Raw genomic sequence first — 19,940 nt, forward strand, 5'->3', positions numbered from 1 at the left:
GGGCGTCATTAATTGATGGGAAAGGTAATATGTACCATGAGTAAAATGCGATGTATTTAAAATACCAAAATACAGTTCCTTCTTTCTAAAGATAATTCTGACTTCCTCTAATTAAGTTAAATCTAATTTCAAAAATAAAAAATCCATAGTCAGCAAAGAGAAAAGTGTAGTCACCCCTATACAAAGGACGGTGCGATCAAGCTTCAGATTTCGCTAAGAAAGTGAGTAATAAAAAAAGATGCTACGTACAATATTTCTAAGGAAGTTTAAACGATAAGAACCGTGTGAACGCTTGAATCATCAGAAATATTTCAAAGAATTTATTGGACGAAGGGCTCGCATCCTTGGGCCACGTGAGCCAATGGCAAGCCAGTCCCTACAGCGCAGGACGAGAGAACTGCGTTTGGTAGTGGGGTAAGTGTTTTTTAAAAATATTCGTAAAGTAGAAGCAGGACCATTCAGATAGAAGTCTTAAATTCTTTCATCTCGGTCACCGTTATTGTCGTTTGAAGTGACCCACTGCTGTTCAGCTAGACATGTAAGTTCAATAAATTTATTGCTTTTTACCTGTGTTTATTTCATTTTATATGTCTGGATCTAATCTGAGAACAGGTAGTTAGTTCGCAAAACCTCCAAGGTAACGCTCCCAGGGAATCGGATCTCCAGATAGCTCAAGAAAAAGAGGTCACGTGTACATGACTGTACATTTTATTTTCACTCAATAATTGAGCGTGGCGCAGGCCTTGTTGGCACAATCTTTAGCGCTATAAGCGGCGCTATCGGAGAAATTACAAGGTGTAAGTTCACGACCTTTGGGCATAATATCGCCTTTGACGCGGTCAGTATTTAGTACCACATTTAGTATAGCCACACAAATATTTTCTATTGCTACAATAGCATGCTCAGAGTCACTCGTGTAGAAGAATCTAAGGCCAAGAATGACTTTCCGTCAACTGATATGAACTTTATGTCCTCTACTTATCCAGTTGATGGTAACAAAATGAACTTTGGGTTTATGCGTGGTGCCTGTGAAGCTGAAAGAGTGTCTTGACATTTGTAAGCCCTCGCTCGGTCAGGGATGCCAAAAGGGTCAAAGAAGTACTACGTTGTCATCAATATTTTCATCAATTTTCTAAGTATTTACAGTTATCCAGCTATCATATCAAAATTATAATTGAACGCTGGAAGTAAATTCAACCCTAATCACCAGAAAAACTTACTACATACCACACCAGACCTATAGGTTAGCGCTGTAGTCGTTACAATACTATGCAATGACGGTACGTACGTCCAAGGCGTCGTGACATTATATAATGGTGGTCTGTACTTCCAAAGCATTATGACCTTATGTAATGAGGGTCTGTGCTCCCAAGGCGTTATGACCTTATGTAAAGGTGGCCTGTAGACCCAAGCTGTTAAGATCATATGTAATGCCAGTTTGTACGTCCAAGCCGTTATGACCATATATGATTACGGTCTGTACACCCAAGGCGATACTGACTTTATGCAATGACGTCATGTACACCCAAGGTGTTGTGACCCTATGTAATGACGGTCTGTACACCTAAGGTGTTATGAACTTATGTAAGGGTAGTCTGTACACCCAATGTTTTTATGACCTTGTATACTCTTTTTTCGGCCTGTATACTCTTTATGTAATGAGTAATATACCATACCTAAAATATTGGGTTTAATACACCCAAACAATTAAAATACAAATAATTACAACTAATACACAAAAAATCACTTCTGTAATATTCTGTTTCATGATTTCTGCGTACCATCTAGGTTGCCAGCTGCCAATATCTAAAAAGGTGTAAAACTGAGGAAAAGGGGAAAATTTTACTCAAAGAGTGAAAGTCCGTGCTTTCTCTCGGCCCGGTATGTCGGGGAGATCCAAGAAACTACCACGGTCTAAGAGTAACGTATTCTTTGTTTTTGACTGCAGGTCTTATGAGCACTGATTGAGGAAGATTTTCAGGGGTGGAAAGAAATGTAACGTGATAGTTGGTTTTCTCTTGAAGTGGTCAATTTCTAAAAATAGCTCTTCTACCGAGCGAGGCTGTTGGACTGTAAAGGTAGGCCTGGGGAAAACATTGTCACCCAGTACTTCGCATACATGGTCCAGCGACTCTGCCAAAGAGACCATGCCATCTGTTCTGGGATCGGTGCCTAATTTTAACCAACTATAAAATCTTTATTATTAGATGCTGGGCCTAATCTAAGATGGAATCTCCAGACCAACTTATCCCTTGCCAGAAGGCCTATAACGCCGTTGGCGTTATAACCTTGTGTAATGATGGTCTGTACGCCCTAGGCATTATGACCTTATGTAATAACGGCCTGTACGTCCTAGGCGTTATGACCTTATGTAATGACGGCCTATAAGACCTAGGCGTTATGACCTTATGTAAAAACGGCCTATACGCCCTAGTCGTTATAGCCTTGTGTTATAACGGCCTTTAGGCCCTAGGCGTTATGACCTTATGCTATGACGACCTATACGCCCTAGGCGTTATGACCTTATGTAATGATAGCCTGTACGCCCTAGGCGTTATGACCTTATGTAATGACGGCCTATACGCCCTAGGCTTTATGACCTTATGTTATGACGGCCTATACGCCCTAGGCGTTATGACCTTATGTAATGACGGCCTGTACGCCCAAGGCGTTATGACCTTATGTAAACTTATTAAATATAACCTATAAAAGGCATTATCCATACCCAGATACTGGATTTACCGCAGCTAAACCATTAAAATACAAATAATTATCTGGCCTACTAAACACCAGGCCTAGAATAAAAGTAGATATTTCTATAAATATAGATAAATATGTTAAAAATGTGTATATGTTTCTTATGTAGGAAACATAGGAGAAACATTTCTGAAGTGCATCAATGCATTTTAAAAACGCATAAGAGTTTAAAATGAAAAAGGTTGCAAAATTTACATAATATGGTTTTTCATCTTTTCAACATTTGAATTAACCACTTTAGTGGCACAAAAATGAACAAAAGAAAGACTCGTGGAACAGTCTTTTAAGGTACTAAAATTTAAATCAAAATTTGAAGTTATATATATAATATCGCAATAGTGTCCTGGATATCTCTATTGAAGAAGGTATAATCATTAGCAAACATTACACATACTCCCAAAAAGATGTTGTGAATAACTGTGCAATATGCATGCTGGGAGGGTAGGAACTTCCTCTCCTATTAAACAAATATTTTGAGTATAAACTCATTTTCTTTTTTACTAATAAAAATGTTTTATATGTTGAATTAAAACCAAGAACTACCTTGGCTAGTGTGTATCCTTGTGACCCCTTAAACACAAAATAGACACTAGTCTGAACTGGCTATGGAGAGGGACTGGATAGCTGTGGAAACGTTTTTTTTCGATGGAATTGTGGCGTCTTGACCCCGTCTTTGCATTGAAAAACCGAAGGAAGCTTTTGTTAATAGATGTACCAACGTATGAGGTAAGGGCGACGCCAAATCCCCCCGTTCTTCAACCGCCAACTTTTGAGCTGACAAGAAGACATGATGTGTCATTTTTAAACCGATATTACGCAAAGATACTTAAATTGGGCGCAAAAACGAGCGAACTCCACGCCACAGACTGATTCAAATGCAGAAAAGAAATTATTCCTGATTCTACTCAATCATGAGGGTTGAGGGAAGGACTGGCTTAGTACTCAATGAGCTTCTCAATCTGGCGACTAACTATCCTTTGTGTCACCCAAAAGAAAAGTAGCAAGGACACTAGTAAGAGAGGTTCATGTTTGGTCACAGGGGGGGGAGAAGGGGCTAATCAATTATTATTCCGAAAGTTATAAACACCTATGACATTAATAATTTATACATGATTAAAACCGCCACATACTCTTGGGCAGTGGCGGATCCAGGGGGAGGGCGAGGGGGCGCGCGCCCCCTGACGTCGTCTAAAGTAGTGTAATTTACTTAATTAACGCAAGCTTTCGTTAAATAAACTTGCTCCTAACACAAATTTATCGGATCAACAAATTTTGCCCCCCCCCCCCCATAAAAATCCTGGATCCGCCCCTGCTCTGGGGCAATGGCATTAATTTATACAAATTGTCAATTGTTTACACGCAGAATTTATTTCGGTAATGGTTCTGGGAGCCGAGTTGACACTTTTAAGGAGTCTTGGGGGAAGGTAAAGTGGATCTCAAGTGTTGACTTAAGGGAGGTGCAGAGGTAAATAAAAAAACACTATATGTATCCCGGTCATCGAAACAGCATATATGCAATATCTCGAGAACGGTTAGATATTTGATGTAAATACTTATAGGTACTCTTTTGAATAGAGGTCATTGATTCAGTGGAGGATCCAGGGGCGAGGGGGTGCCCCCCTAGCTTAGTCTAAAGTAGTGTAATTTACTTAATTAACTCAAGTTTGCGGTAATTAAACTTGCTCCTAACGCAAGTTTATCAGATCAACCTTTTTTACCCCCCCCCCTAAAAAAAAAATTCGGATCAACCTATTTTGCTCCCCCCCCCTAAAAAATCCTGGATCCGCCCCTGCATTGATTAATTTTACTAAATAAATAACCTCAAAATGTATTTATTCAAACAACCAAGTAGTTACAACCAAATGTAATAGGACAAATTTTTTTAACAATACGATGGCTCAATATTCGTATACATTCTTTGTTATAACGGGATGGGGATCAGGATGGCTTCAGGCCCAAAATTTCGCAGATTTTTAATCAGTTGACTGGCATCTCCACTCCCCATCTAACAAAATTAGTAATTAAATTGTTGGTACTTACGCGTTATCCCAACCACACCTATTAAGTAAAGTTAGGTTAATTATAATGAAATATACCAAAATCTGATGAAAATATAATATTTTAGTAACAAAATTATGAAACTACAACCTAATATACTTTGTTTTTCATACTCTACACCGTCTTTTAGGCCTAAACTTCTTTTAGGCCTATGGAAAGCAGGCCGCCCAGAACACATTACATTAAAAACCTAACCTAACCAACCCTATATATCAAATATTGAATTAAAATATACCTACTTAGTAGTTTATCTCACTCGGGCTAAGCTAATTATCTCCGAATGCAGACATAGAAACCGGTTTTACTCATCAAGAACTTGAGCGCGGTCGGGATAACATGCAAGTAACAACACTATTTTTTTGTCAAACGCGACTGTTACTAAAAAAAAATGACTGAATATCCGAACTTTCTCTGCGGAAACAAGTAATTTTGTCTTTTAGAAAAATCTGAATATTCAAGTATTAAAAGCTAAAACGAGTAAAGAGAAATAAAGACATGTAATAATTTCTAATTCAAACATAAACTCCAATGAATGGATAAATTAGACCGAAAACACACAGAAAAAATATGTTCAAGCCAAACCTAAAACGAACAGAAACTACCAGAAACAGGACTATAGCTAACACCCCCCCCCCCTAGGCCCCTAAATACATTTTTTTTTTGTATTTTCACATATAAATACTTTTTTAGTGTTTTCACTGGAAAAATCAAAAAAAAATATTCTTCACTAGATTTTAAAAATGTACTTTTCCCTCCTCCCCCCTTGAATTTCGTGAATTGACACCCTTGGTCGCAAGTTTACGATTAGTTGCTAATCAAGTGTTTGTCTGCCCTACCGATTTTTTTTTGGTATTTGTCTGCCCTACCAAATGACAGGAGTATGCATGACTCTCTTATTGGACACATACTTGTCAGGTTAGTTTTTGGAAAGGCATGCCTGCCTAGAGTCTTAGGCATGCTGATCAAGAATTCAAAAAGAGGCAAACAAGGCACACCCGCCTATGGTCTTAAGCAGGTTGACCAAATAAGAGAGTCATGCATACTCCTGTCATTTATCCGTGCCCCAGCCATTTAAACATTTGCCTCTCAATTACTTGGACTATCTGTCTTGACTTTCTGTCCTACAGTTACCCATCGTCTTGATGCAACCTATTGTAAAATATTTGATAACTTCAATTCAAATTGACACACAAGTCAATTTGAATCATCAATAATAAAACAAAAAACAGGACTATTTTAGCGCATGGCTTGCTCCTTGGTCAGACCAGATTTGTTTGCCTATATACTTCGGTCAAAATATAAATTCACTTTAGTCCAGGAGCCACTAAAGCGTATCTCGTTTATTTCTGAGTTGAGATGGTCAGAAACACACACTCAGTTTGACAGTAATTTCCGAGTATATTGACCACGCTAAATCCGAATATGGGTGGTGGCAAAGTTGGAGATTGCGGCTTGACCTTGTAAAAGCAAAAAAACACCCTTTTTAGGCCTATAAAACGTGTACAGACTGTTTATTTTTTTCTAGGGCTGTACCACTCCGATTTAGTGGGGCGACATCTCATTTAGGTCCTAATATGGTCTTCTCATAGAATATATTAATTTTTTTCCGATATTTTGTATAGCCCAGGAGCTATAGGCTAATATTTATTGATTTTCCCCGAAATCTCAGATTTCAAAAGATTATTTTCAACTAAAACCACGTATCTCGGACCTTTCTATAATTTTTGTGTTATTCATTCTTTTCCAGAATTTACCTTTCGTATTTAGGTTCCCATTGCAGTAAAGCTCAAAGCTCAAACTGTTCGGTGAAGCCATGTAGAATTTTTTGAAAAAGTATAGGCCAAAAAATATATGCAAAAATTCATTTTTCCAAATGATGATGTGACACATCTTTTATGCTAGAATTTAACGCCCAATTCGAATATGAACTTTACTTTTCAACCAAACATCAACTTTTTTTTTTTTTTTTTTTTTTTTGTCTTGATTAAAAATGTATTTACAATGCTGACTGATTTTCAGTTTATCTCCTGATAAGACTTCGCAGCCCAATCTTTACTTCGTTATCTGCAAGCCAGATAGAGAGTGAAGTGATACCTATTACTCGTATCGGATACCTACCAGTCATACCAAGTCCTCCATTTAATCCAGCAGTAGTTAAAGAGGCAATAAACATTATACATCGTACAGCTTGCGCACTGAAGTTACCTCAGACTATAATAACGTGTGACCAAGCTATCTACGAGATCATTATCGCATTGAAAAAGGAATAGCCTGAAGTATTCAGTGATGTTATTCCAAGAATGGGTGGATTTCATCTGTGTATGAACTTCCTTGGTGTGATTGGGTACCTCATGAAAGGCTCAGGGCTTGAAGAAATCTTTAGTAAGGCTGGCATCTTACTCTCTGGAACTGCTAAAAAATCTATGACTGGAAAACCCTATTACAGGTGTATGGAGGCTCACATCATCGTAAGGCCTTGTATAGAGTATATTGGAATGCTCTTGAACAGTATTACATTGAATCAGACAAAGAAGCAAGTACTTTTGATGAGCTGTCAGATTTAATGTCTGCGTTCATGAATTGCGGAGGCTCCTTCGACAACCTAGACAAACACCTGGAATCTATGAAGCCTTTGATGAACCAGTTCAACAAGTCGCGTGACAAAAACCTTACAACGAAGTTGTGGATGGAATATATGAATCTTGTGCTGATTCTTCTTCAGTTCCTAATTGCAGAGCGTGGTGGAGACTGGGAAGGTCATATTATTGGTGTAACCCTCATGTTGCCGTATTTGACAGCTGCGGTGCAATATAAGTACACTACATGCCTACTCCAGTATTTGAATGACATGAAAACCTTGCCACTTAGCTTGCATGATATCTTTGTCAGAGGACTATTCAACGTGAAGCGGAAAAATTGCAAGATGAATTGTGTTTCCCCAGACCATGCACTGGAATCCACACTCAACCTTGAATCAAAAACAAAAGGGAGGAATAAATGGAAACACACTGAACTCAATGTCAGTTGCCAAGTGGACTACCACCATACCATTCTGTGCTGAGGTTTCCTCTCCCCTTTATCGACTTGCTGGAATTGAGAGCATGAGTGAATTTGATGGTGAAGGAAGCAAAAATGGAACCTTTGAGAAGCGCCGAGAAAACTTTGTCAGTAAAGTGGTCTCTGTTGTCGAAGACCATATTGATCCCTTTACATGTGATGAGGAATCATTGGTGAATATCATTTCAAATCAAGTCGCTGATAAAGCAGTGGCAAAGAGCCTCCTGAGTGCACGTGCTAGTGGTTTAAAAGCATTGGGAGCATACTTCAATGGAAAACCTAACCTCTTTCCTAAGGTTAAAGTAAAGACTATGGATTGCGATACAAAACAGGCCAAACATTCAACAACCAAGACCGTTAGCAGCGTTTATGCTGAGTTGGAAGCTGTTAAAAGGATTTTGGTTACTGTTGGCACTAGTCAAGGATCTACGCTTGAGATGCTAAGTAAGATCATGCCACATGAACTTTTGCCCTACGCCCCAGCAATATTTGTAGCTAGTGAACTTATTAAACTTTGATCGGGTACAAAGTCAAGTTTCTTCGACTTCATCTGCACCTCTGTAAGCTTGGAAATTTGGCCCAGCAAAGTACCTATTAACACGGTCACGGAAACTAGTGTGGCAGTGGATTTCATGCTAATCCGGTCGCAAGTTCCAGACAAAACCGAAATCGTTGAGGCATCTTCGATGCGAATCCTTGCAAGGCTCTTACATCGACTCCCAAAATCTACAACCGAGCTGTAGCTGATAGGTATGACGGAGTGTTCGGCCTTGTAAACATTTCCGGGAAACCTATTGTTCTAAAAGACAGTAGTGGATGTCATGAGTGGAGACGAAACAGTGACGAAGAGTTTTATCGTTACGAAGACCATGGTGCTAGAAAACTGGGATATTTTGCTTAGGCAGTCAGAGAGTAAGGCAAGACTTTTCGAATGTATTTTTGAATTGTGGAGCCATGTCTGTCTTTCTGAATTAAGATTTACCATTTGCCTCTCTGGTGGATTCAGTGATAGAATCATGGCGGATAACTGGTCCCATCCAAAATGACTATACATCCGAACCCGGACTACGAAGCGAACTTGTGCAGCACACATGAAGAAGCAGACACGCATGTTGCTCTCCACTTTGCCGAATGCTACAGAAATGGATGTTCCCAAGTAATTGTTGAAGTAAATGACACAGACTTTGTTGTCATTTTATTACAGAACAATCGCGACATATTCCTCTGCAGGTGTGACCCAGGCTATGAACCCGAGCTCTACGTTCAGTTCCTTGACAAAGTCTTTCCGATCCATAAAATTGTGAATAGAACCTCGTGGGCTGTTGCAGAGTCAATAGGGCTGCTACATTGCATTAGTGGATGTGATACGGTCAGTTTTTTCTTCTCGAAGGGCAAAAAACATTTGCTACATCTGCTGCTAAATCACAGCTCATTCAAGAAATTGTTGATCTTACACAGAAAGTCAGGAGAGATATCAAAAACATCATTATGTACGAGCCCGAAATCTAGCGTATCTGTACGAAATTGGCTGAATGGGTGTATAAAAGAAAGCAGTCCGAACTTTATACTCTCAATTACCTCCAAATTCAATTATTTCCCAGAAAAAAGAGCTTGAGCAGCTTACCCTCAACAGATATTTCTTTCGTATATCGTGCCAATAGAGCTATACTTCAATGGAACATTATTCTTCAGGCTTTGATTCCTAAGCCCTTTTTCTTCAACCCACTTGAGTTTGGCTGGACCCATCACGACATTTTACGAGTCAGTCCAGTGACTTCAGCGCTGACCCCCTGGCCTCCATCTGTCAACAAGGCTTCAACCTTTTGTTACTGTAGAACTGTGTGCGGTAAAAAGTGCCCTTGTTTGGGGATAAAGCCATGCGACATTCTTTGCGCATGTGATGGGCGATGTGATGCCGACAGCGACGATTCTGACGAGGATTAGCGGGATTTTTTTTGTATGTTTGAGGAAAACCGTTGGGATGTGCGGGAATCGTATTTTGACAGGCTTTACCTGTAGCTTTACTTACAGTACTTAAAATAATAAACACTCTTTAATCATGTTACAGGTTTAAGCTTTCAGCTTCTGTCGAGCATGGTTCTTCCGTGTCTGTTTGCTACTTTGCAAAGCTTCGTAGGTTCATTATAATCTAGATTTACAACTATATTTGCAAGAAAATCGGAACTTTAGCCAATTAAATAACATATAGCAACTAAAGTTTAAACACGATGACCAAGTTAACACTACCGTTGGACTCGGCGTCAAAATTTGGCATAAAAACATGTCCTGCAATAACATTAATAAAAACTAATTTTTAGGCATACAAATAAGTAATTAATCTATAACAAACGAAGTTAAGATTGGGCTACGAAGTCTTATTAGCAGATAAACTGAAAATCAGTCAGCACTGTAAATACATTTTGAATTAATACAAAAAAAAAAAAAAAAAAAAAAAAAAAAAAAAAAAAAAAAAGGTGATATTTGGTTGAAAAGTAAAGTTTATATTCGGATTGGGCGTTAAATTCTAGCATAAAAGATGTGTCACATCATCATTTGGAAAAATTAATTTTTGCATATATTTTTTGGCATATACTTTTTCAAAAAATTCTACACGGCTTCACCGAACATTTTAAGCTTTGAGCTTTACAGCAATGGGAACCTAAATACCAAAGGTAAATTCTGGAAAAGAATGAAAAACACAAAAATTATATAAAGGTCCGAGATACGTGGTTTTAGTTGAAAATGAACCTTTGAATTTTGAGATTAACGGGGAAAATTAATAAATATTAGCCTATAGCTCCTGGGCCATACAATATATCGGAAAAAATTTAACATATTCTATGAGATGACCATATTAGTACTAAAATGAGATGTCGCACCACTCAATCGGAGCGGTACAATCTTAGAAAAATAATAAACAATCTTTACACGTTCTATAGGCCTAAAAAGAGTGTTTTTTTTGCTTTTACTAAGTCAAGCCGTGATCTCCAGCTTTGCCACCACCCATATTCGGATTCAGCGTGGTCGATATAGTCGGAAACTATTGTCAAATTGACTGTGTCCTTCTGACCACCTAGTTGTCACATTATAGTGGTCTGGCCCCCGGACTACTGGAAAAAGTTAAATGTAAAAATGTATTAACTGAAGAAAAACACTTACCATCCTTCTGCTAAAAGTAGTTGTCACAAATCCTTTACAGTTTGCTTGGCTAAATATTACAACAGAGGCTCTTCGAAACACTGAAAAAAATTGAGCAAGAAACAGCTATCCAAAACAGGTATTCCTTCGTAATTTACATGATTGTGTCTGATTATTATAACCAGAAATCTGATTACCATGGGGAATGTAGGTGCGCTTTGACTATGAAATTAAGTGTAAATAAGGCCAGATTCAGACGAATGGAATAAGAAAATATGATTTGACACGTAATGCGCCACAAGGTGCCACAAATCCACCTTTTCTTCTTCTTTCTTTTTTATAAAATACAATTGGCGGCAAGCAGACCAATGGGAAGGCTGGGTCTTCCCATTTCATAACTCACTTCTTTTGTGTAGATTATGAGGCTTTTTGGCAGATAGAACAGCTTTAATAAAGGCATGAATTGTTGGCCAGGAGGCAATTGCTACCCCAGATTTTGATAAAAACATTTTTAGATATTTTCATTGAAAAAACTCCGTTCTCGGATGTTTATGTTCCGCAGATATTTCATTGAAAAACTTGGTTTTTTGGATGTTCCGTACATTATAACAGATACTTGCCTTTATGCAATTTCCTACTCCTTAGAATAGTTTACTGAAAGAGTAGAGATACTCGAAAATCATCCTGCCTGCATAGAAACCACATTTTGATTTTATGCTTTTATGCCATGTAAAATGTACCTCTTTCATAACAGGACAATTCTCCCCATCGAACTTAAATCCCTTATATATTCAAACATTTTAAAAACAGAATAGCGAAAGGAAAACAAAATTTAAACTTAATATCCAGCTGTAATATTGACCCTCTTTCTTTTTATTAGCCTATTCAACTAAATAAAATGAACAAGTTAAAAAAACATTCGTCCCAGGAGAATCTTATAAAATAGTTTGTGATAAAAACTGGAAGTAAAAACTGACTTGGGCCAATATTCACTAAAACTAAAAATGGAATTCTCATGACAATTGCAAAACCGACAGTATTGGTTTTGTATGCTGATTCTAAATATATGAAATTCTTTCAGTTTATTGTTACCCAGCCAAAACTAAAAATTTGAGAAATTTGCCTGATTTTCGAAAAAAGGGGAAACCATCAAAAAAGCAAGCGATCTTGTTGAAAATCCCATTATTAGATACATCATATCAGAAAACCCTACCGTATAGATTTTAAGCTCCAGCCTTCAAAATGTGGAGTTTTGCATTGTTTTTCAGAAGAAACATCGTCGATGCGTGTTTATTAGTTTTGCTTTTTCCCAGGGATGGTTGTATGAAACCGAAGGTCAAAGATAATTCGGAGGGAGCTCATTCAAACAAAAACTTAAAGCTCTTTTTTAAGTGACCATACAGGTTGGGCCATGGGAAAGTCTAATTTTCTTCCATTTTAGGGCACCAAACTACGACTTTACCCCAAAGAGGACGAATTTGCAATCAATTTCAAATTCTGAGAAGCTAATTGATTTAAAAGTATCAATAACTATATTTTAGGCTTCCCAGTTGCAGAAGAAGTAACGCCACACGGCGGCAGTATTGGATTCAACCAAGTTGATTCGCTTTATTTGTAATGAAAATAGGCTACGTTTGGTGATCTGTAATTGCGTATCAGTTATAATGAGGGGGATTCGTTGTTTAGGTGAGGATAGGGTAGATTCCTAAAAAAGTACAATTTAATAGACAAAGTCCTTACTCTTCATGAGGCTTCAGATAAATAATGAAAGAGGTAGATGGGAGTAAGAATTAACTAAAATGTTTCTCTTTAGAGCTAAAATATTACATTCCCATATCTACCAGCACAGAGGTGAAAAGGCAAGGCAGGCCATCATCAGCCCTGACAGGAAATTTCTTTTGAAGCGACAAATACTGCTAGGAACATAGTTTTCAGCTATTTCAAATGGTAATATTTTTCTTTTTCTATTTATATGAAGTATGTAGTATATTAAGTTTCTATTTATATACTTAACTGAAGTACTTCAGTGCATTTAAACAAATGTATGTAATGTATTTACCGGTGAGGAAATCCTACTGTAGATGTTGTGATAGCATCAGTTATGCCAAAGATCAAAAGTCTTAAATAATTTCCATCCATACAAACGAAAATACTCCTTTTCATCCAACCGAAATTCTTTAGCAGTAATATTAACAAGGACTCTTTAGCAAAATTACTATTCATCGCTAATTTTTAAAGTATATTCAAATTTTATCCAAAATTGAAATTGCAAATTTAAACGTAGGACAGTACTAATCAACACACAATTATTGATTTACACATTTCAAAAGCAATTGACCAGGGATATAAGGGACCGGTACCTCAAAATAGCCTATATCATGGTCAGGCCTGGGTATGATTTGGAACAAAAAGTAGTATGGGGTCAATTCCATTAACAAGAGCCCTATCCCAGCGAACTAACAGAGTTACCAATCCCTCATATCCACTCTACTGCTAAAAAGAGCCTTACAATTTTTTCGGAAAAAGCATTTTCTCGGTGAAATCATTTAATTGATACGAAAAGAGCCCTATATATATATGGTGTAATCTCAACTTCCGATTGATAAGAAAAATTCTTAGAAATACTTGCCGGCTGTTATTTCTGTGAAAAGGGCCTTCAGATACAAGCGGCCAGGCGCGCGGTACTCATCACATGATCATTGATATAAAAGTAACTTCTAAGGAGAGTCTTAGCATTTTCCGGAAACAATATATTCTCGATGAAACCATTCAATTGATACAACAAGAGCCCTATACACCACAGTTTATAGAATTAGCAGTATGATCATTCTCTATCTCTCCCATTATAAAAACCCGGACAGGGGTGCGAGTGCTCCGGAGAACGTTTTTGCAGATAGAAACATAGGCGTTATCAGATCTTTTCGCGGGTAGACAAGTCAGATTTCTCTTGGACACGAAACAAGTGGAAACCCGCTATTACGAATAATGCACTTGGTAACCATTTCTTAGTGATTGACGATAACAGACTAATCCGCTAAGGCAGAAACAAGTGGGAGGAGCTTTTTGTTCGCACCGAGACCGAAGACCAGAAATTATCTGCGATAAGCTTACTGTCTATAAACTGTGCTATACACATAGTATTATTGTAATTTCCCGTTGATAAGGAAAATCCTTGGAATTGTCTGCCAGATACATTTTTTGAAACAATACCTTTGATAGTTTGTTCAATAATTGAAGTGAACTTGAAGTAACATGATGTCTAATAAACAGAGTTATGGATTCTAATATACAATTAGAAAATATGTTTTTGTACTCTAATGATATCGAGCCGATTATTGATCATTGGTAATTAATTATGACTACAACCGGCCGGGTATAATTTTTTTTAATGTAATGGTCCTGAGCACCCCAGTTTTCCATTACCAGGGCTTGCGCATGAGTTTGGGCCCCACATTCCCATTCAAGCCACAATGTCCCCCCTCAGGGCTCTGAATCCCCCTCCAGAGCAACATGTCCCCCTAGAGGCCCCGAGCCCTCCCATCCCCCCGGGACCAATGCCCCCCCTCCCGAAAAAAATCTTCCCCTTGTTTTTGGAACATAATTTTTGAGCTTCGAATTTTTAATGCGGCCGCCCCAATAGTACTCTGTGGTTAGACATCGGCGGTAGACGGTTATTTTTATGTTTTGGTCAATATTAATTGTGCACTAAAAGGATAAACGCTTACATCATATTAGAAAAGTGATGATGAAGTATTCAAATGCACATGATAAAGTTATCGTTGCGTTTAATGCTAACAAGGATAAATATTTGAACTATGATACAAGCTTTAATGGAGATCATATTGGAAATGTATGCGTGCGTCGTCATGACAGTGAGAGATTAAATTGCTTTGGAGTATCGAAAAAATTCGACATTGCTGATGGTGGATATGCGCGAGTGACGTTTCCAGAGAAGCTAGTGCTCAAAGATAATACAAGTCTGAAACTAATAGTTGACGACTAGGACCAATTTCTGGCTTCTGGTTCTGGTAACACGCTACCCGTTGATAGATCCTATCGTCATCTTTCCAGTATTAGTATTCAAATGAAAGCAAAGGGGAAAAGAAAGGCATACTGTTGCAATAACGTCATAAAGTGTATCATGTCAATGTGCCAAAACTGCGAACTATGTAAAAATAATGAGGTAATAGACAGTGAAATCGAAAGCAAAATAAAAATGGTATTGGCAGACAGCATAACAACGGGGCTATAAAGATGAATAAATGAAAAACAAAGCACATACAAACATAACTACTATCATCGATGGTCTACCAACAGATACAGTCAATGACAAAACCAATGATGAAATGTATCATGAAGTTGTAACTGAATCCATGTTCAAATTTATGTGTCACTAAAAAAATGGAACAAGTGACATGCCAAGAAAAAAATAATGAAATATTTTATGGAATAAACTCACAGCATTCATTTTTTTAGGATAATACTCTACATACCAGTATTTTAATAAAAATATTTTATACATTACTTTGTTGTGTCTCCATTAATTTTAGGGTACGATAGCAAATCGAACGTTTAGAAGGTTTATTAAAAAGCCAGAGATGTAAGAAAAGGAACAGAGAGACAGGCAAACAGCCGCTCAGATACACAGGCATAGAGAAAGAGAGACAAAAAGCACAAACAAACTAATAGTCAGACACACGAACACACAACGACAAAAACAAAGAGAGGCAAACACCCACTTATTTTTTTACATGTCTTAAAATGAAATAAAATATACTTAAAACAAAAGAAATTCACTTGTGATATTTTCCTATTAGAAAAATAACATTTTTAGTGACACTTTTTTCTTATTTTTACTTACAATGTTTTGGGACTTAGAAATTTTTCAACTTTTTTTCATGTCTTAACATGGCATAATATGTACTTAAAACAAAATTTCACCTGTGATACTTTCGAAATACGAAATTAAGATAATATAGATATGTTAGTCAGGATTTTTCCTATTAGAAAAATAATGTTTGTAGTGAATTTTTTTCCTTAGAATTTTTATACAAGAGTCTGAAATGTGCGAATCAAGTTTTTGTCAAAGTCTGAGAGTGATGAATAGGATTCTTTTTAGAGTTAGAGACATACGAAGTGAAAATTTATCAAGATTCAGTCAGACACAGACACTACTACCAGCTCACAAGTGGTATATTAGAGTTTGAAATAAATGAAATTGGTTTTTACCAAAGTCTGAGAGAGATGAATCGGATTCTTTTTAGAGTTAGAAACATATGAAGTATGAATTTATCAAGATTCAGTCAAACACAGACATTACTATCAGCTCACAAGCAGTATACAAGACCTTACCTTAGACCTTAGATCCGCCTGTGCCTCCAGAGGCACCCAGGGCATCAAGAAGGAGCCGCCAATCTTCCGAAGGTTAGCTTCTGCCATTATGTCCCCCCACTGAGGTTGGATTTATGCGTGCAGGTTACGGGGATCTGCCACGCCACTGCGGCGTGGACCCAATAGCTGGCAATGGAGCGCTGCATTTGGTATTCGGAGATTGTCCATACGTAGTACGTGGCCAAGGTACCTCCATCGGCGAACTACTAAGATATATGTCACAAGAGGCTGGGCTGTCTTGTCGCGGATGGATTGGTAAGTTGTTTTCTGCTGCCAACGGATGTTGAGAATTATTCTAAGACATATGTTTTCGAAAGCAAGTATTCTTCTCTCTTGTTTCTTGTTCAGGTGCCAAGTTTCGACTGCGTAAAGTAGCACTGCCATAACATTGCTATTGAAGAACCGTGGCTTTAGCCTTATAGATAAGCTTTAAGACCGTCAATTCTTTATCTAATCTACTGAAGGAACCATTAGCTTGGGCAATTTTTGTGAGCACTTGTTTTGTGGTCGATCCGGTGCTTTCTATTATGCTTCCCAAGTATTTGAAAGGGACAACTTCCTCTATGTGTCGGTCTCCGTAAGTGATGCTAAGGGGTGAGTCTGTGGTAGCGATGCATTTAGTTTTCTATACTAGAGTCTAAATAAATCAATTAGGTTTTTTACCAGAGTCTGACAGAGATGAATCAGATTCTTTTTAGAGTTAGAAACATATGAAGTATGAATATATCAATATTCAGTCAAATACACACTACTATCAGCTCACAAGTGAGTATACTAGAGTCAGAAATAAATTAATTAGGTTTTTTACCAAAGTCTGAGAGAGATGAATCAGATTCTTTTTAGAGTAAGAAACATATAAAGTGTGAATTTATCTAGATTCAGCCAAACACAAACAATCCTACCAGCTCACAAGTGGTATACTAGAGTCAAATTAGGTGAATTGTTTTTTTTCATTAAAATCTGAGAGAGATGATTCGTATTCTTTTTAGAATTAGAGACATATAAAGTGGGAATTTATCAATATTCAGTCAAACACGGACACTACTACCAAGTCAAAAGTCACATACTAGAGTTTGAAATAGATGAATTAGGTTTTTACGAAAGACTGAGAGAGACGAATCAGATTCTCTTTAGAGTTAGACACTTATGATGTGGGAATTTATCAGGATTCAATCAAACACAGATACTACTATAAGCTCACAAGCGGTATACTAGATTCTGATATAGATGAATTAGGTTTTTACCAAAGTCTGAAAGAGATAAATCGGATTCATTTTAGAGGTGGAGACATATGATGTGGGAATTTATCAAGATTCACTCAGACACAGACACTAGTATCGGCTCACAAGTGCTATACTAGAGTCTCAAATATGTGAATTAGGTTTTTACTATAGTCTGAGAGAGATGAATCGGCTTCTTTTTACAGTTAGAGACATATGAAGGGAGAATTTATCAAGATTAAATGATTTCACAAATAATATACTAGTGATATACTAGAGTCTGAAATAGATGAATTAGGTTATTATCAAATTCTGAGAAAGATGAATCAGATTCTTCTTAGAGTTAGAGATATACGAAGTGTGAATTTATCCGGATTCAGCCAGGCACAGACACTACTATTAGTTCAGAAATAGTATACTAGAGTCAGAAATAGGTGAATTCAGTTTTTTACCAAAGTCTGAGAGGGATAAATCGGATTCTTTTTAGAATTGGAGACATGAAGTTGGAATTTGTCAAGATTCAATCAAATACAGACACTACTATCATGCTCAAAGTGGTATACTAGAGTCTGAAATAGAGGAATTGGGTTTTTACCAAAGGCTGAGAGAGATGAACCGGATTCTTCTTAAAATTTGAGACATAAGATGCGGAAATTTATCAAGATTAACTCAGACACAGACACTACTATCAGCTTACAAGTGGTATACTAGAGTCTGAATCTCATTTCAAACTCTAGTATACCACTTCTGAGCTGACAGGAGTGTCTGTGTCTGACTGAATCTTGATAAATTATAACTGCATATGTCTCTAACTCTAAGAAGAATCCGATTCATGTCAGTCAAACTTTGATGAAAACCTAATTCAAATTTTTCAGACTCTAGTATACCACTTGACACAGTAGTGTCTGTGTCTGAGTGAATGTTGAGAAATTCCCGCATCATATGTCTCTAACTGTAAATAGAATGCGATTCATCTCTCTCAGACTATGGTAAAAACCTAATTCATCTATTTCAGACTCTAGTATACCACTTGTGAACTGATACTAGTGTCTATGTTTGACTGAATCTTGATAAACTCAAACTTTATATGTTTCTAGTTCTAAAAGGAATCTGATTCATCTTTATAAGACTTTGGTAAAAAACCTAATTCATTTATTTCAGACTCTAGTATATCACTTGTGAGCTGATAGTAATGTCTGTGTTTGACTGAATCTTGATAAATTCATACTTTATATGTTTCTAACTCTACAAAGAAACCAATTCGTCTCTCTCAGACCTTGGTAAAAACCTAAGCCCACCTATTTCAGACTCATGCCTAAAGATTGTACGTAAAAAAATGTCAATACAAAAATTATTTATTTAGCAGAAAAAATCATGACTAACATATCTATATTACTTCATTTCATATTTAAAAAATATCACAAGTGAATTTCTTTTGTTGCAAGTATATATTATGTCATTTTCAGACATGTTAAAAAAATAAGGGATTGTTTGTCTCTCTTTGTGTGTTTGTCTGTTTTACTTTATGCGTTAGTATGTTCTTTTTCTCTCTTTCTCTCTCTCTCTCTCCCTCCGTTCCTGTGTATCTGAGTGGTTGTTTGCTTGTCTCTTTGTTCCTTTTCTTACATCTGACTTTTAAAAAAAATTCTAAACCTTCGATTTGCTACCGTACCCTAAAATCAATGGAGACATAACAAAGTAATGCATATAATACTTTTATTGAACCAGTGGTATGTAGAAAATCATCATAAAAAATGAATGCTTTGAGTTTATTCAATAAAATACTTCATTATGTCTCTTGACATGTCAATTACTCCATTATTTTAGTCATACATGGGTATTAACATGGATTCAATTACAAGTTCAACGCACATTTTATCATTGGTATTATTGAGCTCGTTGACTGTATCTGTTGGTAAACCATCGATAATAATAGTTATGTTTGTAGATGCTTTGTTTTTAATTATTTCATCTTTATAGGCCCGTTGTTATGCTGTTTGCCAGTACCCTTTTTATTTTGCTTTCGATTTCACTGTCTAGTACCACATTATTTTTACATAGTTTACAGTTTTAGTCCATAGACACGATATGCATTATGACATTACTGCAACAGTATGCCTTTCTTTTCCCCTCTGCTTTCATTTGAATTCCAATACCGTAAAGATGACGATAGGATCTAACAACGGGTAGCGTGTTACCAGAACCATAGGCAAGAAGTTGTCCCTGGTCATCAACTATTAGTTTCAGACTTGCATTGTCTTTGAATACAAGCTTCTCTGTAAATGTTACTCTCACATATCCACAATCAGCAATGTTGAA

General features: G+C 37.0%; 1 protein-coding gene across 2 annotated transcripts in view; it reads right to left on the reverse strand.

Moving 5' to 3' along the window:
- Positions 1 to 19,940, reverse strand: part of Pcd (pterin-4a-carbinolamine dehydratase) — a 74,160-nt gene that overhangs the window by 41,145 nt on the left and 13,075 nt on the right. For both annotated transcript variants that reach the window (XM_089092203.1, XM_089092204.1), the window contains exon 2: positions 11,032 to 11,111. In XM_089092203.1, the coding sequence (XP_088948329.1) occupies positions 11,032 to 11,111 (80 nt within the window). The remainder of the gene's footprint in view (positions 1 to 11,031; positions 11,112 to 19,940) is intronic.

This window comes from Artemia sp. Qi Xiang Cuo, chromosome 7 (assembly GCF_049724085.1).
Source record: "Artemia sp. Qi Xiang Cuo chromosome 7, ASM4972408v1, whole genome shotgun sequence".
NCBI classification, from domain to species: domain Eukaryota; kingdom Metazoa; phylum Arthropoda; class Branchiopoda; order Anostraca; family Artemiidae; genus Artemia; species Artemia sp. Qi Xiang Cuo.